The 27,748-nt window shown below is 54.3% G+C and overlaps 1 protein-coding gene across 1 annotated transcript; it reads right to left on the bottom strand.

Moving 5' to 3' along the window:
* Positions 1–371: 371 nt before the first annotated feature.
* Positions 372–11,240, bottom strand: TCF15 (transcription factor 15). The gene is made up of 2 exons (XM_027824969.3): positions 7,163–11,240; positions 372–961 (listed from the first exon to the last, which is right to left on the bottom strand). Exons 1-2 carry the CDS (start codon positions 7,637–7,639, stop codon positions 887–889), a joined length of 552 nt encoding a protein of 183 aa, XP_027680770.1. The 5' UTR covers positions 7,640–11,240; the 3' UTR covers positions 372–886.
* Between the last annotated feature and the right edge of the window lie 16,508 nt (positions 11,241–27,748).

Consider the following 27,748-nt stretch of genomic DNA (forward strand, 5'->3'; position numbering starts at 1 on the left):
CGTACCTTTCCCATGATCCTCCTTCCTCCCGCACTCTGGCAGTGCTGAGCCGGGGCCATCAGCTACTAACCGAAGCCCATGTGACATGATGATTCATGGCAGCACATAGAATGACTGCTGTAGTACCAGGGTTTCTGCATTACCACAGCCAGCTGCGGTTCTCAGCAGACACACACTGCTGACCAGACCAGTTTGGGCCTGTAAGGCACCAGATCAAGACCTCCAGAGCAGAAGCAAAAGGCCCCTGGGGAAAGCACAGCCAGTCTGCTGTCAGCCCCATCAACGGAGAGACTCCCAGCCCTCTACCTCCGACTGGAGCTGTGTGTCCTGAGCATAACTGAGGGGGAAACAATGAAAAAAGAGCCACCAAATGATCAAAAAAATAACTTTATTTTCAAACCTGCTGAATATGAAAAAAAAAAAAAATAGTGACCATGGAGACCTGCAATAATCTTAACTCTCATAAAGCTCTGTATCGAAACTAACCATTGAACAATATTTTACACTCTCGCCCTTGCTCGCTCCTCTGTCCTGCAGCCACTGGGCCAATATCCCCTTCCAGGGGTCAGTGAGCCCTGCTGCCCCGGGCTCCTGCTGGCCGTGAGGGAAGGCACAGTGGATGGCAGAGGAGCGGTCACTCTCTCTCTCTCCCTTATTTGCATCTAGAGCATCGTCCTGCCTTTCAGTCCAAGTCGGTGCAGCCCCAGCCCCCTGTGTCTCCATGTAGTCCTTTGAGTGTGCGCTCATTTCACATAGGCTTTCCTTTCCTTGAGCTCCAGGGGTCCCATGCTCCTTCCCCCACCCTGGTCTTGAATATCAAGCTCATGTGTTCTGGGGTTCGGCCACCTGGCCTGGCTCCTCAGGCAGATGCTCCCGCAGCTCAGGCTCATCTCCGCGGCACCCGCATTGGGTTCACCCCTCGCGCCTTCAGGCAGTTGCCTGCAAGCTCCCTCCGGCTGCCCTGCAAGAAAGGAAGGGGAAAGCTGGAGACACGATGCCCGCACCGCATTCCTGTGCCCCCAGACAGCTGGACTGTGCCCTGAGCAACTGTTTTAGCAGGAGGCAGAGAAAATCCCAGAGATGGTTGCATCTTGGGCTGGGGGTTAGAAACACGCAGGGGAACAGGAAAATCCTCCCACAGAGTTTGCTGTGGGCTGTGGTAGCTGGTGTTGCTGCCTTGTTAACTCTTCATAGGAGCACAATGGACCAGAGCAGGAAGTCCTCACTCATTTCTACATGACTTTGCTGGGGACTTCGCCTGACGAAAACCCTACTAATGCGCTTAGGGGATGGCACGGTCGGGGTGGGATCCACCCCTTTCTCGGAGCTCCTTCCACTCATCTGGGCTCTTGCAACAGACAGAGCTGTGCAGCCATGGCCCCACAGATTGTTTTGGAGGAGGCAAGATACACCACACTCCATCTGGGATGGCTGTGCGACCGTCCCCCGTGACTCTGCTAACAAGACCTGTGCTAGCGTCACTCAGGGATGGGCCTCCTTTGGGGCTATTCCGCCACTTGGAATAGGTTATGCCTCTCCATAGTTCATCTGGGGCAGTCCTGGAGAGCCAGACTGGAGGTGTGCGTCCCCACCTCCCTGTAACGGGACGGGGGGGTGTTTGCAAAGGAAGGGCGTGGTGGAAATTCCAAGCCCCAAGCACTAGAGCCCTGAGGGTGACGGGCTGAACTTGGCCATGTCGTCTTGTCATGTTTCCAAGCTCCAATATGGCTGCAATACGGTGCTGTGACTTTCCTAGTACTCTGCCTTGTGATTGGATGACAGAAGAGCAGGTGGCAGAACAGCCAAATAGCCAGGGCAGGGAAGACAGGGAAGATAGATTTGCAAGTTCTGTAACTGAGATGAAGGGGTGGGTCTGAAAGACAGGGAAAGGCCAGGAGACCGAGCTGGGCTGGAGCTGGCATGCTGACGTCTCGCTTGTTCTAGGTATGGCCAGGAGGATGGGATCCGGTGTGATGTTCTGCAGGTGCCCAGGGATTAGCTATCAAGGTCAACTTGACATCTAAACTCTAGAGGTGGAACCTTACGAAGCACAGTTCTCTCTCAAAACTCCCTGGCTACTGACTGTCTCCTGATGAGTCCCTACGTTGGAAAGTGAGGAAATTCCCGGGCTCTTTCCTGGGGACTCACTAGCTGGGAATTTAGCTCTTAAATCTTTTTGGAGTTACATTTATTCCCTCATTTCTTGAAGTGAAGCCCCTTGGGGAAAACCAACCTGGGACTGACCCACGAGTACGGGGATCAGGGAGGTTTATCCTGACTAGTACGTGCCAGAGCAGGCTGCAGGAGAGAGAGCCACTCACCAGGAAAACAGCCCCTTGAGAGCCTCTCCTCACAAGGGTGCCAGAGCACGTCACAAGCCACCATGCAGCCTAGGGCGGCAGGAGGGGACACTTTGGCTAAGGAACAAATTTCTGCTTTTCTTGAAAGTGCAATGGGATCTTCCCATCTGACTGTGCCCTGGCCCTTGGCCCCCAGGGAGCCACTACAACCCCCCATGGCGTCCCCACGGCCCATTTAGAGAGGCCTGGAATCTCTGGGGACAATGACCCCGGAGCGGCTCCTGCCCTCCCAGAGGAGCTCTTTGCACTAACCAGAATGCGGTGTCCTACTCTGCCACCCCTAGCGGGTGCAGTCCCAGCCCAGACCCTCTCGTCTGGGGCTTGCAGATACTTTGTGTTCCTTAGCCTGTCTCAGGAGCGTGAGAATGGGGGGCAGGGCCTGCAACAGGCAGAAGTCCCAGGAGGTACCGCGAGTAGATGCCAATATCCAGGAAAGTAACCCCCGGGACTGAACTTCCATCCACAACGCCATGCAGAGAGGGACCTGGATTGGCTCTAGGCAGGGGCCTTGCCCTCAAAGGAATCCTGATTACCATGGTAACACATGACCTACCCTGGGGTCCCCGTGTGCTGTGGGAATCGGCTAGGAACACTCCACGGAGATGTGACAACAGGTTCTGCCTTCCCCTGTGCAGGGCATTTGGTGCCCGTTACATTGAGGCTGATCCCCTCTGCCAGGCTCAAGCCAGCGCTGATGGTGTTGTACCAGCTCCTCCCACCCCAGCCACTCCCCAGCCCGAGGCTTAACCTGTGCATCTCAGGTGGGCCCTGCAGCTCTCCCGGCTCATCCAGCCCTGCCCCAATCCTGATCTGTAGCCACCCTCCTTTTGGGCCAGGGCCCCTCAAAGCTCTGGTGATGCAGCTTCCCTGTGCTCCCGCAGCCTCTCAGCCACCCTCGCGTGTCAGGGGGACTTTGCCATGAAAAGAGTGGGCTCGCTGGAGGCCAGAAGAGTCATTTTCACTGGTTACCTGAGCCAGGATTTGAGTCCAGGTCTCTGGGGCAAAGGGTCAGCACACGAAGCCTCTGTACTCCTGAGCCCATACAACCCCAGGTCACTGCTGGTCTCTGTCTGGACCTACAGTACATTCAATAACCCCCCACATTCCAGAGTCCGCTGACGGCACCCCCAACAAAGACCTGGCCCTGACCAGCATGGCTAGCGAGAGGTAGCAGAGAAGTCCTGTGGCTAGGGCATATGGGAATCCCACAGCCTGGGCTCTAGTCCCAGCTTTCCCAGTGACCTGCTGAACAAGTCCCTTCCTCTGCGTCTTTGCTGTGGGAAACAAACCCCAACTGCTGCAGATGCTTGTTTCCCATTTAGAGACAGTGCCCTTGTTCCCACAGGCTGGTGCTTAGGCCTTGCTGCGACTCTCTGTGCCAGAGCTCATGGATCAGCTCTTAGAGCACTAAAATCTCCTTCCTTAGGGCTCGGAGCAGCGGGAGGAAGTGCAGATAGGGAGGAAGCTTCCTGACGGGGGAGGTCTATCTGGCTATAGACGTGGTGGAAGCTCCATTGCTTGGGACGTTTAAAGCTAGGCTTGCCCCAGCACTAGTAAATGTTTTGTGGGGAACAATCCTGCCTTGGGAGGGAGAGATGGTCCTAAAGGTGGCTTCCATCGATAGCTGAATAGTTATCTCCAGCCTGCCCCCTCCCTGCCATCTGCGCAAGGGGGTGAGAGGGCTTTTTGGTTATCGTCTCGGGCCTCAGAGGTTATGGGCAAGTTTCCAAAAGGGTTGAGGCCTGGTCTCCCTTTTTCTCATGCCTGAGTCCCTGGGCCACTGAGAACAGCTGAGGAGCAGAGCACCGACAAGGGGGCCGGGCCTGGGTCTGCCATTCAGGTACAGGCCCAAATGTTGGGGGTGCACAATGCACGGGCAGGTGGGAAGTGGCCTCTCCTGAGCATCTGTTGTGTTTTTCAAACCCATCAGCTCAAATACTTCAATAGCCAGAGAGATGGACAAGGAGATGGGGGAAAAGACAGGAGGTGGGAAATAAAGGGAGAGAAACTGGAGACAAATCTCAGGGAGGATTATGGGTGTGAGAGTGCCTGGTCAGTGTGTAGGTCAGGAGAAGCCTGCTGCAGCCCGTGGAGTCACACCGGGGTAAAGCTGGGATAAGTAGGAGGAGGCTCCAGCCCCATGTATCCGGTTTGATGTGCAGAAGGGCTGTCTGACCGGGAGACTACGTGTAGGGACGGGGCAGTGTGTGAGCGCTGGGGTCAGCGTGTGCATGCCGGGCAGAGTGCAGATGGTTATCGAGTGCATCCAGAGAGCTTGCCCAGATGAGCGTTGCATTTAGGCACTCTAGACTCCCAGTCCCCACCCAGCACCGGCTCGAACCACACGGCAGCCTTCCCAGGAGACAGCCTACAGAGGGTGGAGACAATGAAGTGGCTACTCTCCTAGCTCGGTGTTTCTCTCCTCTCCTTCGGCACCATTCAGGACAGAGCTGCAGCAGGGGCCAGATCCTAAGGGCCTGACTGCAGTGACCTCCCTCTGATTTCTGGGAGCTGGGACTGAGTGGAAACTATGGGTTAGGCCCAAGATTTCTGTCTCTTTCCAGTTTATCTCGTCCTGCTCTTTATTCCCCACATTATGCCACCATCCTGTTTGTGACCTCACAGCTGGTTGCCGTGCCGAAGGTTATGATGTCACAGGCAGAAGATTATGATTAGGGCCCTACCATGAAAAATGCATCACAGACTGTGAAATCTGGTCTTCCCCCGTGAAATCTGTAGAGTACAGGGTAAAAGCACACAAAAGACCAGATTTCACGGGGGGGACACCAGCGTTTCTCAAATTGGGGGTCCTGAGCCAAAAGGGAGTTGGGTCACGGTGGGGGTCACAAGGTTATTTTAGGGGGAGTTGCAGTATTGCCACCCTTACTTCTGTGCTGCCTTCAGAGCTGGGCGGCCGGAGAGTGGCGGGTGCTGACTGAGGGCCCAGCTCTGCAGGCAGCAGCGCAGAAGTAAGGGTGGCAGTGCCATACCGGGCCATCCTTCCTTCTGAGCTGCTGCTGGCGGTGACTCTGCCTTCAGAGCTGGGATCCCGGCCTGCAGCCGGCGCTCTCCGGCTGCCCAGCTCTGAAGGCAGCGCCATCACCAGCAGCAGCGCAGAAATACTGCAGCCCCCCCCACAATAACCTTGTGACCCCCACACAACTCCTTTTTGGGTCAGGTCCCCTACAACTACAACACCGTGACATTTCATATTTAAATAGCTGAAATCATGAAATTTATGATTTTTAAAATCCTATGACCATGAAATTGACCAAAACGGACCGTGAATTTGGTAGGGCCCTCGTTATGATATTAGTGGAGGAAGGCTGGGCCCTAGGGTAAAGCCCGAATGTGCGTAGCCAGGAACAAACATTTGGGAAGTATCCAGATCTGCCTTTCCGAAGGTGTTAGCTCCCTCGAGCTAAATGGCAATGGGGTAACTCCTGGTGAAAGAGTACTTAGAATGTGAGAGGCAGTGAAATTAGAGCCCTGCAAGCATCACCCCCACAGCCTGGGGTGAGGGGGCAGCTGGGAATCAAGCTGCATCCAGACACAATATTGGCATCTCTATTTTATTCCTGCAAAGGGCTGGTCTGATCCCAGGGCCCAGACACCCTCAGGCTCTGAAGGGGGTTCAATATAATGCATCCACAGTTTGGTCTCAGGCCTGGCTCTAATCTAAACCAAACACATGGAAACTAGAACAAGTTACGTGATACCGGCACGGAAGGTGTCTGCAGGAGGCCTCGCCCAGGAGGGGCCTGTGCTACTTTAGAGTCTCTCTGCTCGGCTTCTCTGCCCAGGGGCAGAGTGTTTCCATGAAGAGTGAGACAGCCAAGGAGTCAAGGCAAAGCTCCTGAGACGCCCCCTAATACAACCACCGGAGCAGGTGTGCTGTGCAAGGTTGCAGCTTGTAGAAAAGGCAGGTGGAAGACAGAGCAAGAACACTTCCAATTAAGAGCCCTAAATTCTCTTGACTATGCATTTAAACTAGCGTTAATGGGCCAGCTAGTGCATGTTACATATATGCTCAGTATACAGGAGCTATTTAGTACGTTGGATCTGCCTGCGGAGGCAGCCTGGTCCTGCAGCTCAGGAGTAGGTTCCAATCCTCAGTGACTCGCTGTGTGTGAGCTAGGATGAACCACTGCACCCCTCCATGCCTCAGTTTCCCCATTTGTAAAAGGGCACTAATGAGATTTGCTCACTTTTGAGACCTTCAGCTGAAAGGCATGACACAAGCACAGGTATCCGGGGCATTATTTCATTGGGCCAGATGTTGCTCTCACAGGTACCCTTGTGAATCTGGAGTGCCATGGATAACTCCAGCTGAGTTCCTCTGGATTTACCCCGAGCGTAGAGTTTGGCCTGGGGACTTGCACGGGAGTCGTGTGCGTGTAGCGAAGGGCAGAATTTGGCCGAAAGCAGCTACCCCTCAGTGAAGGCCCACACACCCCAACCCGCACAAGCATCCTGCTCAGTCTGAACTACAGCCAGTCCTGATTGCAGACAGTCTGTGCCAGCTGTCACCTCTTCCCCTTCGCCCTTCATATCCTCCTGCCACTCGGCCAGGCACTCCCCACAGAGTCCCCCTGACACCTCTGCTTACATTCATCCTGACACCTGAAACCCAGCACCCTCCCCTCCCACACACACCCCAGCGACATCCCTCTGTACCTACGTAGGGCCTTTGCCAGTCCAAATGCAGAGCTCCCTTTCCAGCCTCCCTTCTCAAAGGGATCCTGTTTGCCGGTGGCTGGCCAAGCAGGGGCAGCGCCGCCCAGCTGGGAGGATGGACTTACCCCTTTCCTCTGGTTGCTGAGGCAGAAGGTGCAGATGCTGCGGGGCTGTTTGTTGTCCAGCTCCCCCTTGGAGCCATAGATGGTGCTGAAGCAGGGCTGCCCGTCCTCGCAGCCCTCTCCGAGCAGCAGCACGTTGGCCAGGTGGGAGATGTAGCTCGAGGCCAGGCGGAGGGTCTCAATCTTGGACAGCTTCCTATCCATGGGCTCGGTGGGGATGAGGGTCCGCAGGGCGGTGAAGGCCGTGTTGACGCTCTGCGTCCGGTCCCTCTCCCGGGCGTTAGCCGCCTGCCTCTGCTTCACCATCACCACCTGGCCTGGCTTCCTGGCCACCTTCCTCCTGGTCTCCAGGTCCTCATAGCAGCCGTAGGACTGGTCCGAGGCATCGCTCTCGCTCCGGTTCTCCTCGTCCTCAGAGAGCATGCTGAGGTCTGGGTACAGCATGTGAGCTGCCACGGGTCTCAGCATGGTGAACGCCATGGTGGGGTTTGCCCCCAGACCCAGGGCCCCTCTGCTCTCTGGGAGCCTTCAGCAGCAAGACACCTCTGCGCTCCAGGCTGGAAGGGCTCTGAGAGGCAGCCTGGCTCCTCGCTGGAGCACCAGGGGCTCACTCCAGAGGCTCACCCTGGTGGCGTTCAAGGGCTCGCAATGCACGGACACAAGCAGGAAGCCCTCCCCACCCCCGCTGCAGGTCCTGACGTCTTCCCAGCTGTTGCTCCAGCTTCTCCCCTTTCGAGTCGGAGAGGGTGGTACAGTTTGCTCTAGTGGGATTCACAAGAATCTCTCTATATAAGTCCTGGGAGGGGCTAGGAACTAGGAGCAGATTCCTGGCCAGCCAATGGGGCTGCCTTGGACTTTTCCATCCAGCCAACAGGACTGTGGTGCTCTCCCAGCCCCCAGAATTTAAAGCCAGCAGACGCTGCTTCTATTCTGTACTTTACAAGGATCGGGATGGGGGCCCTTTTACTGTGCGCAGACACCTTGCAAACAGAGCCCTGCGGGGGCGGCACACCGCAATGAATCTAAACAGGCTGCAGCTGGGCACAGGCTGTGCTGGGAAGTGTTACTGCACATCAGAGATCTGCGGCCCGCTGGGGAGCTGCTGCAAATGCTGCTTCCGTACTAACTTCTCCTGACACAGACAGACCAGGCAGCTCCAGCCGACTTCACAGCCCACCCTGCCCCCTCTGCAGGCTGCAAGGCCCCCCACAGCCAGCACCGGTCTAGCACCCCCAGAAGAGCTTCCACAGAGCCAGCACCCATGCACTGCTCCCTGCTGCACGTTCCCCAAGTGTGGGGCATGCAGGGTTGAAGGACTAGCTTGTGGAGGGCACAGAAGATGTAGACATTAAGATGGGCAGGGCGCTTTAGTAGCACATGGTGGGGATGGTTTCATTTTCCTGAAGAGGAGCTGAGCTTTCAAACGCTGCCCTGGGTCACCTCCTGGAGGGGCTGGGCCTTCTTTACCCTTGACCTCCGCCGGGCCAGCAGCCCTGTATTTCTGCCTATCGCTGGGCTTGGCATTCACTTTCTATTTTGTAATGATTCTGACAGATAATATCCATGTTTATGTTTAAGCGTTTTTTCCCTATTTCGATTGCTTTAAATTTTCACAGTTGCGAGAAATGATGGAGGGTGGGGTGGGGGGAGGGTCAGACAGAAATGATTTAACGACAGCAGATGTTGAGGTTCCAAAAGTGCAAGCTTCAGAGCCGTTAACACACACAGTGTCGGCATCACATGTCAAAACATACCGAGTCGAGAGCCTCAAATCAGCTTACGATAACTTCTCAACAGCAGGTTTCTTCTGGGGCCGAGCTGCACATTTCAAGGAGCATCAAGGCACATACTGTTTGTTGGTGTGTGTGTGCCTGGTGAAACTGACGATTATCGCCCTTTCCCGATAAAAATGCAATCCTTCAGCGCCTACCTCCAGTGATTCCTCTTGGGGGAATCTTGCACACTGTGAATGCAGACGCTAAAGATCCTCTATGGACAGTGCTCGTCTCCCATTCCCGTAAAGCCAGCTGCTGGGAGAGGCTGTGATGGAGTCACTTTCAGTCCCCCATAGGGGCTCATTCCCTGGCGTGCGCTCCGTGGGGACAGGCTTGAGAGCGGAGTAGCTGGGAGCTGCTCACACCACCAGTGCTCCTACACCATCCCCTCCAGTGATACCTGCTGGCTGAGGCAGGGATTGGAGGAGCGGTGAGTTGCTCCCCTAGATCTGGGTTTTCCATTAATCATATAAATCATCCTAGTTAAAAAACAGCTTTTGCTAAGATAAAGCTCTCTGAATGCTAGGTTGGAGCATGGCTGAGTAGGAGCATTTCCTCTCACCCCAGGAGGAAGGTGTGTGCCGGCAGTGGAAAAAATGAAGTTTTTTTTCCTGAAGTGGAGAGAGATCTGAGCAGCAAAAGCCTCTGAATTCACTTGGGGTTCAGCAATTCCGCTCCTCTCAGACCCTCTGCAAACCAGCGGCCTAGCAGAGAAGAAACCCTCCTGCTAGGGTTAGCCAAAGCCTGCTGCAGCTCTGAAAGATCAGAACAGCCCCTTAGACACACAGGGAGTGTTTGCCCATCACTGGCTTCCTGAGCCAATGAATTATTGCCGGGAGATTTCCTTTCCTGTCTGCTCCTCTTTGGCGGAGCTATTCACTCCTGTCTCACTCTCCCTTTCTCTTTTCCCACCGCCACCCCAGTGTCCCTCCTCTCATCCTCCGCCTGCAAGCACAGAGCCCCAGAGAGCGAAGGCAGGAGGGGAAGCCAGCCAAATAAAGCAGGCAGAAGGCTTCCTGTGCTTCCCTTCCTCAGAGGCCAGAGGCTGAGCGGAGATCGCCAGGGCCTGGGGTGCCATGAGCTCTGCAGGTCAAAGCGGGAAGGCAGCTTAAACAAACAGAGGGGGAACCTGCTCCCCAAACAGAGAGAATCGTGTATTTACACAGACGGGTCTTGATACCAACAAGTGGCCTGTTGCATTTATTAAAGGAGAACCCTCTGATTACTCAAGAATTCCCACACCAAAGGCTCCTTAGCAAAGCAAGTGCGATGTACAGACCCCCTTAAATGGGGCAGAGTGTCCCTGTGCAGCAGGCAGATTTCCAGCCCTCCCGTTAGCGAGAGGGGCAGCGTGGCTGGAGCAGGTTAGAGAAACAAATGAAATGATGCAGAAACCGCCTCCAGTTTTGTTTTTTGGTTGGTTGATTTTCTCAGCTGGAAACTCCAGGCTGTGATTTTAGAACGAAAGGGTCTCCCTCCCGAGGAGCGTGGAGGCCCCCCTCTGTCACCCTGAGATGCTGTCCCAGGAGGGGTGTGGCCTGCCTGGGGCCTGTGTCTGAGACGTCACATAGAGGTTGCCAAGCGCCTCTGAGCACTACCCCATGCTGCTCCTCCATGTGGGCAGTAATGATACTGCCAGGTCTGAGCCTGAGCAGCTCACCAGTGACTTCAAGGCTCTGGGACTGAGGGTGAAGGGGCCAGGGGCTCAGGTTCTGTTCTCATCCATCCTTCCGGTGGAGGATAAGGGCCCAGGCAGGGACATGGGCATTCTGGAGATGAATACACAGCTGCACGGGTGGTGTAAGTGGGAGGAGGGATTTAAACTAGGTTCAAAGGCTGGCCTAGGTAAACATAGAAAAGACAACTTGAACGGAAAGCTAGATGTTGGGAGGACACGGAAAAGTACAATCTGGTCATAGGAACAAGAAGAGGGAACTCAGTCAGGGAATCTGCTCAACATCTTCTGTGTCTACACACAAATGGGGAGTAAACAGGAAGTACGTGCCCCGAAGCTAAATTATGACTTGGTGGGATAAATCTCAGGACTCTGATATTGGCATAGAGGGGTAGAACTTGTTCAGGAAGGACAGGCAGGGTAAAAAGTGAGCAGACACTGCATAATACATCAAGAATGCATACACTTGTCCTGAGCTCCACCACGAAGTGAGAGACAGACCAGTTGAAAGTCTCTGGGTAAAGCTAAAAGGGGAAAAACAGGGGTGACGTCATGGTAGAGGTCTAATGCAGACCATCAGATCAGGAAGTGAAGGTGGATGAGGCTTTTCTAAAACAAGTAACAGAAATATCCAAAACACAAGCCCGAGTAGTAACGGGTGGGCTTTAACCAGCCCGACATCTGCTGGAAGAGTAATATGGCAAGATACACAATGTCCCATAGTTCTTGGAATGCACTGGGGGGAGGTAGTAACTGGGGGACAGCCATCTGAGACTTGATTCTGACCAACGGGGAGGAACTGGTTGAAAACCTGAAGAAGGAAGACAACCTGGGTGAAAACCATCATTAAATGATAGATTTCAAGATTTTAAGGAAAGGAAGGAGTGAGGGCAGCAGAATAAGGACAATGGACTTCAAAAAAAGCAGACTTCAACAGAGAATTGGTAGGTAAGGTCCCATGGGACAAAAACCTAAGGGAAAAAGGAGCTCAGGAGAGCCGGCAGTTTCTCAAGATGGCAATATTAAAGGCACAACTGCAAAGTACTGTATTCTGATGCGAAGGAAAGATAGGAAGAAAAGTGAGGCCAATATGGCTCCATCAGGAGCTCTTTAATGACCTGAAAACCAAAAAGGAATCCTACAAAAAGTGAAAACATGGACATATTGCTAAGGAGGAGTAATTAGGGACAACGTCAGAAAAGCTAAGGCACAAAATGAGTTGCACCTAGCAAGGGACATAAAAGGAAATAAGAGGTTCTTTACATACATTAGGAGTTACAGAAAAACAAAGGAAACTGTAGGCGGTCTACTTAGTGAGGAAAGAGAGCTAATAATGGATGACGTCAAGAAGGCTGAGATGTTTAATGCCTATTTTGCTTCAATCTTCATTAAAGAGGTTTGATGGTGGCCAGAGACTCAACACAATTAGTATTAACAAGAAGGGGGAAGGAACATGAGCCAAAATAGGGAAAGAACAGGCTAAAAAACATTTAGATAAGTTAGATGTATTCAAGTCGGCAGGGCCTGATGAAATTCATTCTAGGGTACTTAAGGAACTTAGCTGAAGCAATCTTGGAACTGTTAGCAATTATCTTCGAGAATTCCTGGAGGATGGGTGAGTCCCACAGGACTGGAGAAGGGCAAACATAGTTCCTATCTTTAAAAAGGGGAACAAAGAGAACCAGGGGAATTATAGACCAGTCAGCCTAAGTTCAACACCGGGAAAGATACTGCACCAAATTATTAAACAATCACTTTGTAAGCACCCAGAAGACAATAAGGTTATAAAGAATAACCAGCATGGGGTGTATGTGCGCTTGTCAAGAACAAATCATGTCAAATCAACCTAATTTCCTTCTTTGATAAGGTTACTAGTGGATGAGGGGAACAGGAAGCAGTAGACGAGATATATCTTGATTTCTGTAAGGCTTTCAATACAGCCTCACATGCCATTCTCACAAACAAACTAGGGAAATGTGGTCTAGATTAAATAACTATAAGGTGGGTGCAAAACTGGCTGAAAGATTGTACTCAAAAAGTAGTTATTAATGGTTCATTGTCAGACTGGGAGGGCATATCTAATGGTGTCCTTCAGGGGTCAATCCAGGGTCTGGTACTATTCAATATTTTCATGAATGACGTGGCTAATGGAGTGGAGAGCATGCTTATAAAATTTGCGGATGACACCAAGATGGGAGGGATTGCTAGCATTTTGGAGGGCAGGATTAGAATACAAAATGACCGTGACAAATTGGAGAATTAGTCTGAAATCAACAAGGAGAAAAATCAATAAAGACAAGTGCAAAGGACTACACTTAGGAAGGAAAAATCAAATGCACAACTACAAAATGGGGAATAATTGGCTAGATGGTCGTATTGTGAAAAAGATCTGGGGGTTACAGTCACTCACAAATTGAATGAGTCAGCACTGTGATGCAGTTGTGAAAAAAAACTAATATCATTCTGAGGTGTATTAATAGGAGTGTCATATGTAAGACATGGGAGGTAACTGTCCTGTTCTACTCGGCCCTGGTGAGGCCTCAGCTGGAGAACTGTGTCCAATTCTGGGTGCCACGCTTTCGAAAAAGATGTGGACAGACTGGAGAGAGTCTAGAGAGCAACAAAAATGACAAAAGGTTTAGAAAACCTGATGTAGAAAGGAAAAGTTACAAAAACTGGGGATGTTTAATCCTGAGAAAAGAAGTCCAAGGGGGTGCCTGATAACAGTTTTCAAACCTGTTAAGGGCTGGTGTAAAGAGGACGGGGATCAGTTGTTCTCCACTTCCACTGAAGGCCGGACAAGAAGTAATGGGCTTAATCTGCAGCCAGGGAGGTTTTAGTTATGTATTAGGAAAGCTTTCTAACTCTTAGGGTGGTTAAGTTCTGGAACAGGCTTCCAAGGGAGGTTGTGGAAGCCCTGTCATCACTGCAGGTTTTTAAGAACAGGTTGGACAAACGCCTGTCAGGGATGGTCTAGATTTACTTGGTCCTGCCTCAGCACAGGGGGCTGAACTTGATGACCTCTTGAGGTCCCTTCCAGTCCTACATTTCTATGATTCTGTGAACTGCAGAAGAAAGACCTGGCAAATCACTGGAGCAGAGCAGCGGGCATGGTTGTGCCAGGGGACTCGACCTGGGGGCGTGCTGGGTAGAAGGCAGAGAAGCCTTGCCCCAGAAGGGTGGGCCAGCATGTATGTTTTCTTGCTCTGGATTAACCAACCACAATGATCTTTAGGCTTCTTTGTGACTGGACTTCTCCAGGAAGGAGGTGCTCACCGAGCTGCTGGGTGCTGCTGCTGGGGGGATTACCTTACTCCCGGCTTTGGTGTGTGTCCGGTGGAAAGGGGTGGCTGTTGTTACAGGCTGAGCTGGGGCACCCCTCCGTCTCTCTGCAGAGCAGAGGTGGGATCTTTCCAGGGTAGGGGGGATGCAGAGGGATGTTTTCCTATTCCATTTGTCTGCCTGCCCGGAGCCCATAAACTGAAGTGGAATTCACACTGTAGGTCGGAGGGATCCCAGCAGCCTTGAGATCAGCATCACTGGACAGAAAGGGGTGTCTGGGGGGTGACCACACAGGCAGAATGGGGAGTTACACAGACTATCTGTGGAGCTGGGTTCAGCGCGGGTCACTCCTCCTGCTATCCTGTCAACACTACGTCTGGGCTAGTCCCCATTCACTTTAGTGGGGTTACTCTAGATTTGTCTCCGTATCACTGAGAGCAGAATCTGGCTTATTGTGTTTAAACAGAACCAGACCCCAGCAGAATGGTTTCCAGAGATGCCCCATTTCCCTTTGGCCTCTTTTCCTTGCCCTCCCCGTGAGGACGTACAATCCCCTGCACCCGGGGCAGCTGGGACTGCACCTTTTTTCAAGGACGAGAAACATTCCAACAAGCGGAGCCCTTCCCTTTCCCCCGGAGCCGAGCTGCTTGCCCTGCTTTGGAAGCACTTCATGATGCATCGTTAAAATGTCCCGAGACACCAGTCACAGCTTCCTCTCCCTTATTATTTGCATTGCAGTGCTGCCTGGGGCTGACGTCAGGGAGGGAGGCTGCGTTGAGCTAGGCCGTGCACACACACACGTATATGACAGGAAGATGGTCCCTGCCCCAGACAGCTTCCAATCTAAGTAATGACTCCGACATGAATTAGGGCTTCGCCTGTCCCTCCCCATGGGTGCAGCACCCTGTCCTAGGTGACTGTGTAGATGCTGCCAGGACTCCCAGTCTGTCCCTTGCCGCCCTTATAATCCAGTAACCCCCAAAGGCCGCCATCATCCAGCTAGTGCATCTTCCCACCACAGCATGGCTAGAGACAGCCTGTTAGCACTTCGGCTTCTCCAGAGTCTCTCCGGGAATGGAGCCTTCCTGGGGCGGGGAAGAGCCTCTGCCTGTCAGACCACACTGTGCCCACTGCCAAGTGAAACCTCACCGCAAGTGTCCAGGGTTCCTGGCCCAGCTCCCTCCCTCCCCTTCTGCCTGTGACAGTTTTGTTGCTGGCGGGGGGGCCCACGGCCATTTGGCTGTTCCGCCCCTGAGAGAGGCCTGTTGAGCTCTTTCAGAGGTGCACACGGGGCAGGTGTGAATTCCTCAGGGCTCGCCCCTGGTTATTATCCCTGTAGCTGGCCGAGGACGGTCCGGGGGAGAGAGAGGGTAGGGAGGGGGCTTACAGCAGCAGGACCGGCGGAAGGGAATTCGCTCCCCGGAGCAGGTCCCTGGCTCAGTCCAAGCTGGAAGTAAATCTCCTCCATGCTGGAGCTAGTCACTTCAGTTGGTAAGGAACCCACAGTCTCCCCCAGGTCCCGCCAGCAAATTACTCCTGGCAGGAGCCCCTGAAACATTTGTATGTTGCGCTTTTTCTTAAGGCTCCCAGAGCCGGAACCGAGCCAACAGCGACGATACTAATGACAGGCGGGCATGGGCCTGGCAGGGCCCGCTGATGGACACAGGGACTGGTGGGTGGCTAGAGAGGACAGACAGATGGACATGTGGAGTCGTTGCATGGCCCCAGCCCTTAGACATGGCAGATAGACACAGTTCAAAGGAGAGCTGGGTAGCCCACAGATATGACAGACAGACAGACACCCAGCTCCAAGCATAGGGTGATAGACCTTAGATATAATTAGCAGGCAGCTGGGCACACAGCCCTCTGGAAGGCTAGAGAATGCCTTGGCAATTCTGCAGAGATGGGAACATTAAGGGGGTGGGGGCAGGACCTTTGGTGCTGGTGGGGGGTGATGGGGAGAAGGGGAGAGGATGAAGGTGATTACTGGTGGAGAAGGGGAGAGGAGGAAGGTGAGCATCATGCAGGCCCTAAGCAGGTGGCTAATGGCAGGGAGGCATGGGAGGTTCCATCCCCATCAGTATGTGTCTCTGCCCATCCCTCTCCCGATTCACCTGGCTTTGTCTCCTCAGACTGGAGCAGGCTCTGGAGTCTGTGGCTGGGTTACTGAGCCCTGCGGGGGCGAGCCCGCGGTCAGAGGGAGCTGGGTCCTCACAGAGCGGCCGGCGTGTTTACCTGCTGGAGGTGACGGTTCCAAACCCAGGTGCCGAGGCCTGTGGGTCAGAAAACGTGTCCCAGTCCCACGCCTGCAATTGGCTCCTCATCAGCTCTGGGGAGACACACAAACCCACTGAGAGCAGGCGAGCCCTCCTGGGCCTCCATCTCACACATGTGGCCCCCCTGGACTTGCCCGTGGCCACCAAGGCCGTCGATATCAGACCCCACGAGGGGCTGGCTCCCATTGCTGTGCTCAGAGCACTCGACTGAATCTCCCGTGAGAGAGTAACGCATTGCCCGGGGGACACAGTCTGACAACAGACACACCATCCGCTGCTGGCTCCTTTGGTAAGAAGCAGGTGGAAATCTGCCCATCGGGCTGTCCCAGGCTAGGACTCCTCTCAGCCCGTTGTCTCAGCCCATCCTCCCTCTTTCCAGCCACAGGTCATGGCTTTTCTCTCCCTCTTCCCCCCTCTTGGTTTTCTAAGGGGCTCTTACACGTTGGCACCCTGCTGGGGTGTGACTCGGCTGAGCTGAACAGCACTGATCCTCCTGACAGCAGGCAAGACGGATAGGCAGGGGCTGTGTATTCAGGTGCAGCTGTTACCGAGCACATGGACAGCAGCTGAAGAAAAACAGGCCAGGAGAGGGACAGGGAGAGAGAGAGATTCGCTTCCTTCATATGAACACCTCCAAGCTGGCCCGCGTGAAGCACATGGAGTCTCCCATCCCGTCCTCCTGTCCAGGTAGCACCATGGTGCACAAGGATTGCTCGCATGCTGGGCAGCAGTCCCTGCAGGCTTTGCAAGAGGCCTGGCTCTTTCACCGGGAGGAGAGTGTAGGAGTGAAGGGAGCCTGCAGCCTGATAGGAAGTGAGAGCCAGAGCATGTTTGAGTACACATCCATGTGGAGAGAGATGTATCTAGATGAGTGTACTTGAGCGGACATGTGAGCTTGTCCATCCATCCATCCTCCGCACACATCCTGCGTGTTTGTGCATGCATGCATTCTCTGTGTACATGCATCTACTGGGCACATCTAGGCGTGTGTGCATGCACGCAGCTCTGGATGCATGGCTTGAGGCACTGGTGTGGGTCCAGCAATAAGGGAGCTTTACTCTGGCTCATTCATTTTTGTGCTGGGCTTTGCATAGCAATCGGCACAAGGCAAAACCCAAGTCCCCTGGGCAGAAGCTTTCAGGGGTCAAAGAAGCAAAAAGGCTTGCATGGCCGAGCTTGGCTCCTGCTTGGAGAGAGCCTTTCTCCTGTTTGGGGGACGGGAAGTCACAGACCCAAAGCCCTCCAAGTCTGTGGCACTGGCTGCTACTCAGAGAGCAGAGAGCTGCTGCGAGGAATCGGGGAGCAACAACATCGATTTCCATGCAGACGCCAGAAGGACTGAGGTCAGTCGGTGCCCTAAAGTTTCAATACAGAACTGTACAGCCAGTTCTCCACAAACAGCCCCGGAGCAGCAGTCACAGGCCTGTGGTACAGTCTGTGTTGCCATCAATTTTCCTACAGCTGGCAACACCTGGAAATTGTTGTTTTTGGCAGCCATCCTGCCTTCTAAGTCATAACTCCGCCCGGCGCTCAGGGACACTCGGACGCAGAGAGGTTTATGGGTGATGCTTCCCCAGAACCTTCTGCTTCACCCTTGGGGGGCCTCTGAGGCACCTGCCAGCCAAGCCGACTTGGACTTCGCAAGCACCTGCCATGCAGTGCAACCAGGCTGGCAGCGTTGACACTTTCCAGAGAGTTCCTCGGCTGCATAAGAACAGGGCTACGAGTGCGGCTAGCACGGGTGACAGCTAATCGCCCAGGGATGCAGGTACTGACAGCCTGAAGCCCCAGCTTTGATGATAACCCCTAGGCCCTGCTGCGGTGCTGGGAGTCTCTGGAGTAGTGACATTTCCAGGGGCACAGCCTAGAAAACCCCACTCCTCCCTCAGCTCAGCCATGGTATGTGACCCCAGCCACGCAGACGAAGCTGGGCGGCTGAATCGGCCACTGCAGCTTTGCATTCTGCTGCTCAGCGGGGCAGTGCCTCGCCCGTCAGTGTGGGCTGCCCCGCTCTCTGAGCCGGGCACGTCAGCTGGACCTGTGCCCGGCGGCTCTCTGACCAGAGCCTAGCAGGGTTTACAAGGCACATTTTCCTGCCCCGTTTCTCCCTTTGTCCTGGCCATTGGCCCAAGCGCTATTGATTCCTGACTCTTTCCCATCAGATCTGAGTTCCCAGCTAACGCTCCTGGGGAGCAGCAAAGGATTATGGGAAAGCATGCGCTCAGGGGATGGCAGCAGTGCAAGCTGGGATTCCAAGAGTCCCTCGGTGCTCTCCAGGGCTCAGAAGCACCTGGTTCAATAGCCTTTAACCCCCAGCCCCTGCCCGCTGCCCTGGCCTTTGCAGGAATCCTCGCTTCATCAATCGGAACTAATTGCTCCCTGTTTGTTTTTGCTGCGCTGGCCTGACCTGAGCTGGAGTTGATTTGCCGGACCGTGGTCAGACGCAATCTGGGGACCAGGAGGTGGGGAGCGGGAACGCTCTCTCTCTCATGTAGGCACAGGGCGAGGGGCTGGGGAACAGCAGGAGAAAGCAAAGCCTCATCAACGCCACAAACAGAGCACAACCCGTGGAACGTCCTCCAAAGCCAATCTGTCTGGGGAAGGCTTTCGCAACCTCAGAGCAAAGGCTGGAACTCTCCTTGCATGACAGGGCAAGAGGGAAAGCCAGGGTGAGAGACAAACGGAGGAAGGCCTGGGGGGGGGGTTTGAGGAGAAATCAGCGGACCTGCACCCCTAAAGCTCACCCGCTGGCCTTTTCAGGTGCTCTTGGCCTGAGCCCTGAGAAGCAGTGAGGAAGAGGAATGGGTTGACCTTAGAAATGTTCAGTGATCCATGCACTCTAATAATAACACCGAGCTTTTCATCAGTATCATTACCCCCATTTTACAGATGGGGAAACTGAGGCATAGGGCAGTGAAGTAACTTGTCCAGGGTCACTCAGTGGGCCAGTGGCTGAGCTGGGAACAGACCCCAGGTCTCCTGAATACTAGGCCAGTGCTCTATCTTCTAGGCCACACTGCCTCCTCCAGTACGAGTGGGCTTTGGGGCAGGGCTACAAGGTGTGGTGCTCAGTCCATCGAAGAAAGCTCTCAGGACCTGAGGAAATCAAGCAGGTCTGTGGTCCCCAAAGCAGCCAGCTGTACGCAGCACAGCACCTTAGTGGTCCTGCTCCAGATGGAGCCACAAACAGCTGGGCAGGTCTGCGGGTTAGTGCAGGGAACGGGTCTATTCTGCTGTGGGAGGAGGCTTGCATGCCTGGTAGAGGAGCAGAGCTAGAACATGCACTTGGCTGCTATCCGCCCCTTTAACTCCCTGTGCCAGACTGTGAGCCCCAACACAGGCCACATCCCGAGGCCCACAGAGACAATAAAATGAAGCAAGTGCCTGGCACGTCTATTTCGTCAGCATTAAGGAACTGCAGAGTCACCATTCACCCTGATCTCACACAGCACCTTCCAGAACAGACTCTTCTACAAACAGGGTGCAGAGATATACTTCACCTACCAAAGGCAGGCAGCCACCTCTGAAGCGAAGCAAGGCGGCTGTTCAGCAGGGCACTGCAATGCTGCGCAGTGATTCAGGAGGACTGAATCGTAGAATATCAGGATTGGAAGGGACCTCAGGAGGTCATCTAGTCAACCCCCTGCTCAAAGCAGGACCAATCCCCAATTTTTGCCCCACATCCCTAAATGGCCCCCTCAAGGATTGATCTGGCAACCCTGGGTTTAGCAGGCCAATGCTCAAACCACTGAGCTATCCAGAAAATCCGAGATCTCCCTGAAAGTACCAGAGAAATGGGGAAAGGAAACGAGCTGGACAGTCGCTTCTCCTGCTGCCAGCTCTTTAATGGTTTTAAGTGCTCAGGACTGGAGTTCTATGTCTCATCTAAAGCACCTTCAGTAGCCCAATGCCTCCAACCCTCACCTGATCCAGAGGAGGGGACTTCTTCCACCCACAGGCTGCCCAGCGCCACTTCCAGCCACGCTGCTGTCTCCCAGCCAAGTGATGGGCCTGCACCAGCCTTCTTACCCTGGCATGTGCCTCTCAGGAGGTAGCCTGGCTGCATCACCATGACACAGAGGAGAGGGCAGCACCAGAAGTACCAACAGCTGCCTTGAGTCTCATCGGGCTTCAGAAATGGACATGGTACCTGCTCACCATCGAGTGACCTCCCTGTGCATGTCCTCTGCTTGTGACCTGTACATTGGGAGGTCTCCTAAACCTCTGCTGGGCCCTTCCCAGAGCTGCTGGGATTTCATTTTAGTTGTGTTGCGGTAGTGCCTTGGAGCCCCAGTCATGGACCAGGGCAGAGTTGTGTCAGGTGCTGTACAAACCCAGAAGAGACTGATGGTCTCCGCTCCGAAAAGCTCACAACCTAAGTAGCAGACAAGAGACGAGAGCTGGATACTGGCAGACAGAGGGGGGAGCACAAAGAAGCAATAGGGCAATGCTGGTTAGCACGCTGGGCAGCCAAGATGCCCCCGCCCCAATGAAAGATGCTGGACTAGAAGCTGCAGTCTATGTGCTGGCCCATTCTATGACAGGATGTGCCTCCCCACCTCTGACTCCCGCTGGCCGCAGGATGGACAATGAGATCTCCGTGTCTGACTCACACAGGGGGCTGTTTTGTTTCACTCCTAGGGGAGGCTGAGATTAGCTAATCCTCCCTTACGGGGCTGGGGAAATGGCCTTATGTTCAGAGTGGTTTAAAACAACGTCCGTCCCCTTCCCGTCCCCAGCCGGGCTCCCCGGGGAGCGCGGGCCAGTTGTGTTTGCCAGAACTATAACCCCAGCAGACGGCAGCCAAACAAGTGGAGCTCAGGCGGTGTTGCCAGATGATTTCGCAGCGTGATTCTTGGCCTCTGATACCCTGGCAGAGGAGTGTCAGACTACAAATCCCAGGATCCACTGGGGCTTGGGCATGGCAGTGGGTGCGGAAGGAAAGGGGGCCGTGCTGTCCACATCAGAGCAGACTGGGTTATTACAACACACAGGTTGATAACCATTAACTTCACTGGGAGCGGAGATCGGCCCCTGCTAAGCACCTTTGAAAATTCCTCCTATATCCTGGTGAACCGGGGCCTATTACATTAGCCAGAGGACCTTCTGAAGGACAGTGGCGAAGATTTTGAAAACTGCCCCATGACTTGGGCTGTCTCCGTTTTTGGGGGTCCAACTGGAGACTCCTTAAAGGAGCCTGATTGTCAGAAAGTGGTGAGCACCCGTCTTTGGAGAACCAGGTCCCTCTAAGGTATCTGACATTGGGCACCCAGAATGACTAGTCAGCTTTGGAGATCTTGGCCAGCGCTTGCTGCTTCACTTCCCCTGAGAAGGAGTCTGTCCCTGTGGGACTTCAGGCCGACAAGGTCACTGGAGGGCAGTCAGGAGAGCTGGTTTCTATTTCTGGCTCTGCCGCTCACTTGCTTGTGACCTTGGGCGAATCCTTTTCTTTCTTTGTGCCTCTGTTTCACACGCCCCTTCTCCCTCCCTCTTCGCCTCTCTTGTCTATTTAGGCTGCCCGGCTGTTTCATTGCTATGTAGCCATCTGGGCTCGGGGTGGCACCCAGCTCTAGGACTCTGGGCGGTAGGAGGATCCCAGAGCTCAGGCTGCAGCCTGGGCGGAACGTTTACACTGCACTGAAACAGCCCCTTAGCCCGAGACCTGCGAGCCCGGGTCAGTGGCTGTGGCTAATTGCAGTGTAGACACACCCTGAGTGCTACTGAACTAATTAATAATAATAAACCTGGGACACCAAAGAGTTAGAGACTGATGAACAAGAAGGGGGAAGCTGAGCTTGGGTGCTCTGCAGAACTCCAGGTTTTAATTCAGATCCCATAAAAATAAATAAGAAATGAATGAAGAGACACAGAAACCAACAGGCCAGAAATTAACCGTATCTTGGTGCATGGCCAGCGATCTGGTTGACTACCATTGTGTTCCAAGTGATGACTTCTGTGCATTGATACAGAGCTCCACTGAGGGCAACTCTGCAGTCTGCTGGCACGAGAATTGCCTTTGAATGCCTCTGAGAATGTTATTTTGACTCTGATTTCACAATAAGCCTGTTGGGCAAAGAGCAGCCAGGTTTTCTCTGTTTTCACTGAAGGGCCCCAGTGCAAAACCAAGTCTCATTTCTGTGTTTGGAGGAGATGTACCGTGATCAAAGTCACCAGCCCGAGACATCCGTGAGTCACATCACTCAACAGCTGCCTCTGGCTGCCTACGGGGATGTAGCTGGAAGGCTGGGTGGGCAGGTCCGGGCTCAACAGAGTTGCTCCGAGGGACTGCTCCCTTCAGAGAGACGCTGCATGTCACCAGGCGCAGCTTGTTCCCCCTTAGCTTCTCACTGTTCCCAAAGTTCTCGGCCTGAGGACACGCAGGCACTCGCGTCTCATGGTAAGGAGTGCAGGGCAGCTAGATAGATCCCTCTAGATGCTGAGCCAACGCACAGGCAGCTCACGATCAGGTGGGACCCAGTTTGGGGTTTCGATCTGCTGCATACTTGCTCCTGAGTGAGGAGATTTAACGCAGCCCGTTTGCAGCGTGGGAGTTCAAGAACCCGATTCTCAAGCTGTGCCATGGCATGGCTGCTCCAGTAATCCTTGAGCATTCCGGTGGCAATTTGGACCCGAAAGTGTGGTCCCCGGGAAGGCGCTGACCTTTGCTGGCTGGTGTGTCTGTGCAGTGCTCCACGCTGCTGGGGGGGGTGCATTTCTCAGCGCCCTTGGTGGCTGATGCAGGGAAGCTTTTCCTTTGCTGGCTGGACATAGCTGCTGCTGAGGGAGAGGAGAGGGGATCTGATGGGATTTGCTGGAGGCTTCTTATTCTCCAGCTCTGCAGACTGCCTGGCTTGACCCCAGCAACTCAGGACCAGCTGAGCCAGATCCACCTCCTTGTTCTATCCTGACATGGGAGGGCCCCTTGGAGGGCCATGGGATCCCCTTCTAGAGAGGGACCCCTCAGCCCTGGACTGCTGTGGAGCAGGTGGGGGGCACCTCTTGTCTCCCCTGGGGTGTGGTGGGAGAAATAGCCACACCTTCCTCCAGCAGGAGACCAAGATGGGACAGTCTCTCTCTAAGCCCCCTTCCCCAGGATTGTAGCTGCAAAAACCGGGAGGGGCCTTTCGGATGCTGATGAGGCAGAGGGTGATCAGCCTGGGCTGAGGCAGTCGCTCACACCTCCTGCTCTGGGCCAGGGAGGGGGCCCAAAGTGCTGAGGTGGGTGAATGCCCCCCGTGTTACAGGTGGGGAAGCTGAGGCACAGAGTGGGGAAGTGACCAGGTCCGAGGCCCCAGGGTTCTCAGTGGCAGAGGCATTCTGCCTCCCTGGCCTGTGCTCAGGCCCCGAGAGGAGAAGGAGCCGTTTGGGAGGTGGGCTTGGAGCCGGGCTGCTGGAGCACTGAGAGAGGCCCTGATGAGGGCTGCAGGCGGGGCCAGATCCTGCACACCCCACACAAGTCATCCTAGATATGGTGTGTGAGGCAGGGCAAGAGCTGGCCCCCTGAATGAGGTAGGGGGTTTTGTGGGGTCAGGCTGAGGTGCGTGGGGTGGAAAGCCAGGAAGCACAGAGCCTTTCTCCGGGGCACATGCTATATTAGGGCCCCTCCGCTCAGGGGCTGTTTATCTGGGAGGTGATACTTAAGTGTAAGTAAATAAACAGAGAGCAGATGGCATGGAGGGCCGGCTGGCAATTCCCTGCTCTTGGGGGTTCCTGTTGGGAAAACACGGCTGCCAGCCGAGGCAAATGGATTCCAGACCCGCCAGGGCCACATGTGGCCACCAGGACGCTGCCGGCCTGACCTTGCTGAACCTTGCTAAAGCAGCATCGTCCGTCACACCAGGGGGTCGAGGAGGGGTCCGTTCGCTCCCCCTTCCTGCGCCCGGTGGCCAGCTTTACAAGCCTGGCCTGGCCTGCCCTTGAGGTCTCTCCCTCCCACCCCGTCGATGGGCAGGGAGAGATATTAACCCCCCAGCAGGGGGAGGGGGCTCTCTGCCGGGGTCTTGCCGCTTTCACGCACTGTCACTCTGAGCAATGGAAAGGCTGCGTGCTTGGGAGCTGAGGGCAGGGACGGGAGGGCGAGGCAAGGGCTGCCACTGCTGAAAGGGGCTGGATTTGTCCCATTGGACAGGAGTTCCCAGCCTCCAGCAAATGGACTGGCGCTCCAGCTGGGAGCTAGACCCCCCCTGCCCACCTGCTGAGCTTGGGGCACTGTCCATCTCCTGTGCCGTTGGGTATAGCCTCCAGGAGCTTGTGCCTAACCCACAATGGAGTTTGGGCTGGGAGCTGGCTAGATTCTGATACCTAGGTGCCCACCACTGTGGTATCTGGTCTGGGAGAGAGGGAAGTCACATGGGGGGTGCTGGCTGAGACAGGTGAGGCCACACGCTGGGAAAGATACTATACTTGTCTAAACCATCTGGGCACCTCACTGGGAGAGCATGCTCTGGATTTAAGGGAGAGATTAGCAAAAATGTTAAGCGTGAAACTTGGCCTAGTTTGTACACACACCTACCTACCTAGCTTCTGTGTGCGAACCAGGTGAGTGTTTGTGCCCTTGGGAATTCTGGTCCTTTGCAAAGGCAGCTATGCCATTCACACGTGCAGCCGCTGTAACTGTGAACACTCATTAGCAGCACAAGCTGGGCACCATCTGGGCCTAACTCAGTATTAGTAGAAAGGAATTGCGGAGGGCAAGCAGCGGCCACGATTCCCCCTGCGGGTGGGAGATTCCAGTGGGGTCTGGCTAGTTTGCAAAACCAAGAGAAACTGGTTGTTCCATGCAGCATTGGTTTTCTGGGAGTTGCTCGAAACATTTCCCCCCTTAATTTGCGCCAGGGCTTTTCCAGAGACAAGTAATAAAGGAACAATCCCCCACCACACACCTTGCTGAATGAGTCTGGTTTGAGGTTCTTTCTTCTTGTTCTTCTACAGTATTTCTGTGACCGTATCCCTCAGAGATCAGGGGCAGGCCTCCTTGAGATACATACTGAACAAGCACAGAGTAAGAAAGAGACAGGCCCTGTCTCAAGCAACTACAGTCTAATTCTTGCCTTGCCCCTGGGACGATAAACCCAGGGAACAGCCCAGAGCTCACACTTCTTTGGAGTCAAAAGGAACCCGAACCTCAGCAGTTATAAGCTCTGTTCTCACTCTAGAACCCCTGGTTTTCCAGTGGGTTCTTGATTCAGCCACACAAGTTCTCTCCTCCCTTGCTACCATTAGATTTCCACAAGACCCTCACAAACTATCCCTTGCTCTTGTGCTGGGTGGTTCATTGTAACAATCGCTGTTCCCCGGGCTGATGAAAGGAGGAGGTAATGCACATGAAAGACCACGAGCGCTCATCTTCGCTCACTTACACCAGTTTTACAGTGCGACTTCACGGGCTTCAGTGCAGTTAGTTTTGATTTCTCCTTGTGTGAATGAGAACAGAATCAGGCTCTTCATTGTTTTCAGCCGTATTTGAAACACGCGGCAAAACAATTCCAGGGCCTGATTTTAAAAAATCAATAGACGTGCAAGAGAAATGAATGTGCAAATACGTGAGCAAAACAAGTGTGCAATTGTTGATGTTAGCAAAAACCAGGCCTTCACTGTTAATTTGAATGTTAGCAAAAACCAGGCGCTCATCTTCTGTCAGATGAAAAAGAACAAACTGGTTCAGGTGTAAGAAAGAACACGCTCAGGCTTGTAGAGAACGTATTAAAAAGGGTACATTTGTAGTGGTGTTTTTAACACATTATAGATTTAGCTTTGTGCAGAAAAGGTGTGGGAATCAGCTGTGTGTGGATGTGCTTGTAGGGGTGATTGTTCCATATAGCCCATACCAACGCTGATCTGTCCTGATGAGGGGAAATTTTAGCTGCCCCGAGTCAGCTCCCGTTGCTTCTTGGGGGGCGGAGCAGGTTTCTGAAAACCACATTAAACTGCCATAAAATGCCCCTGTGCTCCTGTGGGAATCTGATCCAGCTCTGCGCCTCCTTTCAACTGGAAACCAGATCCTGCCTCGGAAACTTGGGCCGAGGCACCAGGGGTATCTGAGTGATTTACCAGGCTGGGTGACTGAGGGGCTCGTCACGCGGTGCTCTGTGGCATGCCAGCTCCACTCACGCTGGTGTCGGCCCTCTCCCCACAGTGGTGGGTGAGCTCAGTCAGCATCACACGTATTCTGATGCTCTGGGCCCGCACCAGGCTGGAGGTGACTTCAGGGCGTGCTGGCTTTGACATGCCTGGATGAGCTGCCTGCTGATGAGTAGCAGCTGGGGGGATGCAGTAGGGAAGCTGAGTTCTCGTCCTCACGGGCTCCCTGGCCAGCCTGCGGTTCCCTCTCGGTGGGTGGAGCCGGAAAGGTCTGGGCAGTGCTGCAGCCCTTACTCAGCTGAGTAGTCCCAATGACTTCAGAGGAGCTACTCCCATCAGGAGCAGCTACAGCAGGATCCTAGCTACTAATAGACTTTAAGGCCAGAAGGGACCATCTAGCCTGACTCCTGCCCTTCGCCGGCCCCAGAACCTCACCCGCCCACTCCGGCCATAGGCCCCGATCCTCTGGCTGAGTTCCTGAAGGCCTCAGATCTCGATTCAAAGACTTCACGGTGCAGAGAACCTCTCCTTGCCAACAAGCTCCATAGGCCAGGAGCTCCTCTCTCCTCTCCTACCTGCCAGGCTCCGCGAGCCGATACGGCAGATCCCCGAGAGCCTGGAATGCATTACACGCCTGTCGGGAGGGGAAGTCTGTCCCAGTTCCGGACCCAGGGACCCTTGCTAGCCAGGCGAGATTGAGAGCGAGTCCCACAAAGAGCCTTTGTTCCTCTGCTGGAACGAATGGATTGGAGACAGCTGAGGTCATTTGTCAGTCTGCATTACCGGAGACCTTGCAGGTCAGGCAGTGGGAAGGAGGGAAGGGGGACAGGTGGAGAGACAGCCAACCGGACAGACAGACAGAGCAAACAGATATAAATAACTGCAGCTCTCTCCAGAGCTTGCTCCTGGGGCATCCGACAGGCGGGTGGGATTGGCAGCCACGGGCTACGAAGGGCGAAGTTTTATCTTGGACTCTTCTGGCTAGGGGAGGGGCCTAGACTTCGGCCAGGCCTAGCGCTGGCTGAGCAGGACTCGGGGCAATCCGCCCCTACTCAGCTCTGCCAAACGCACCTGGGGCTCAGGCTGCGCATCTAGCCCTGAGCTCACCTGAGATCTCTTCAGCCCATATACCCCTCCATCCATCCATCCCCATCCACACCGTCTTCTCCTCCATCCATCCCCATCCACACCATCTTCTCCCCCACGTACCCCTCCAGTCATCCCCATCCACACCGTCTTCTCCTCCATCCATCCCCACCCACACCATCTTCTCCCCCACGTACCCCTCCAATCGTCCCCATCCATACCGTCTTCTCCTCCATCCATCCCCATCCACACCATCCTCTCCCCCACGTACCCCTCCAATCATCCCCATCTGCACCATCTTCTCCCCCACATACCCCTCACGCCCACCCCTATCTGCCAAGGCAGGTCACTGCTGACATGATGCACCTCGGTGCTGACCCGCAGCATTCCCTGTGAGTCCAGATGGATGGGCCCG

This window comes from Chelonia mydas, chromosome 13 (genome assembly GCF_015237465.2).
Source record: "Chelonia mydas isolate rCheMyd1 chromosome 13, rCheMyd1.pri.v2, whole genome shotgun sequence".
NCBI lineage: Eukaryota > Metazoa > Chordata > Testudines > Cheloniidae > Chelonia > Chelonia mydas.

Coding starts and splice junctions, on each gene's coding strand:
- TCF15 (XM_027824969.3), bottom strand. CDS start 7,639: ATGGCGTTCACCATGCTGAGACCCGTGGCAGCTCACATGCTGTACCCA. Junction 962..7,162: donor TCAGCAACCAGAGGAAAGGG/GTAAGTCCATCC, acceptor CCTTTCTTGCAG/GGCAGCCGGAGGGAGCTTGC.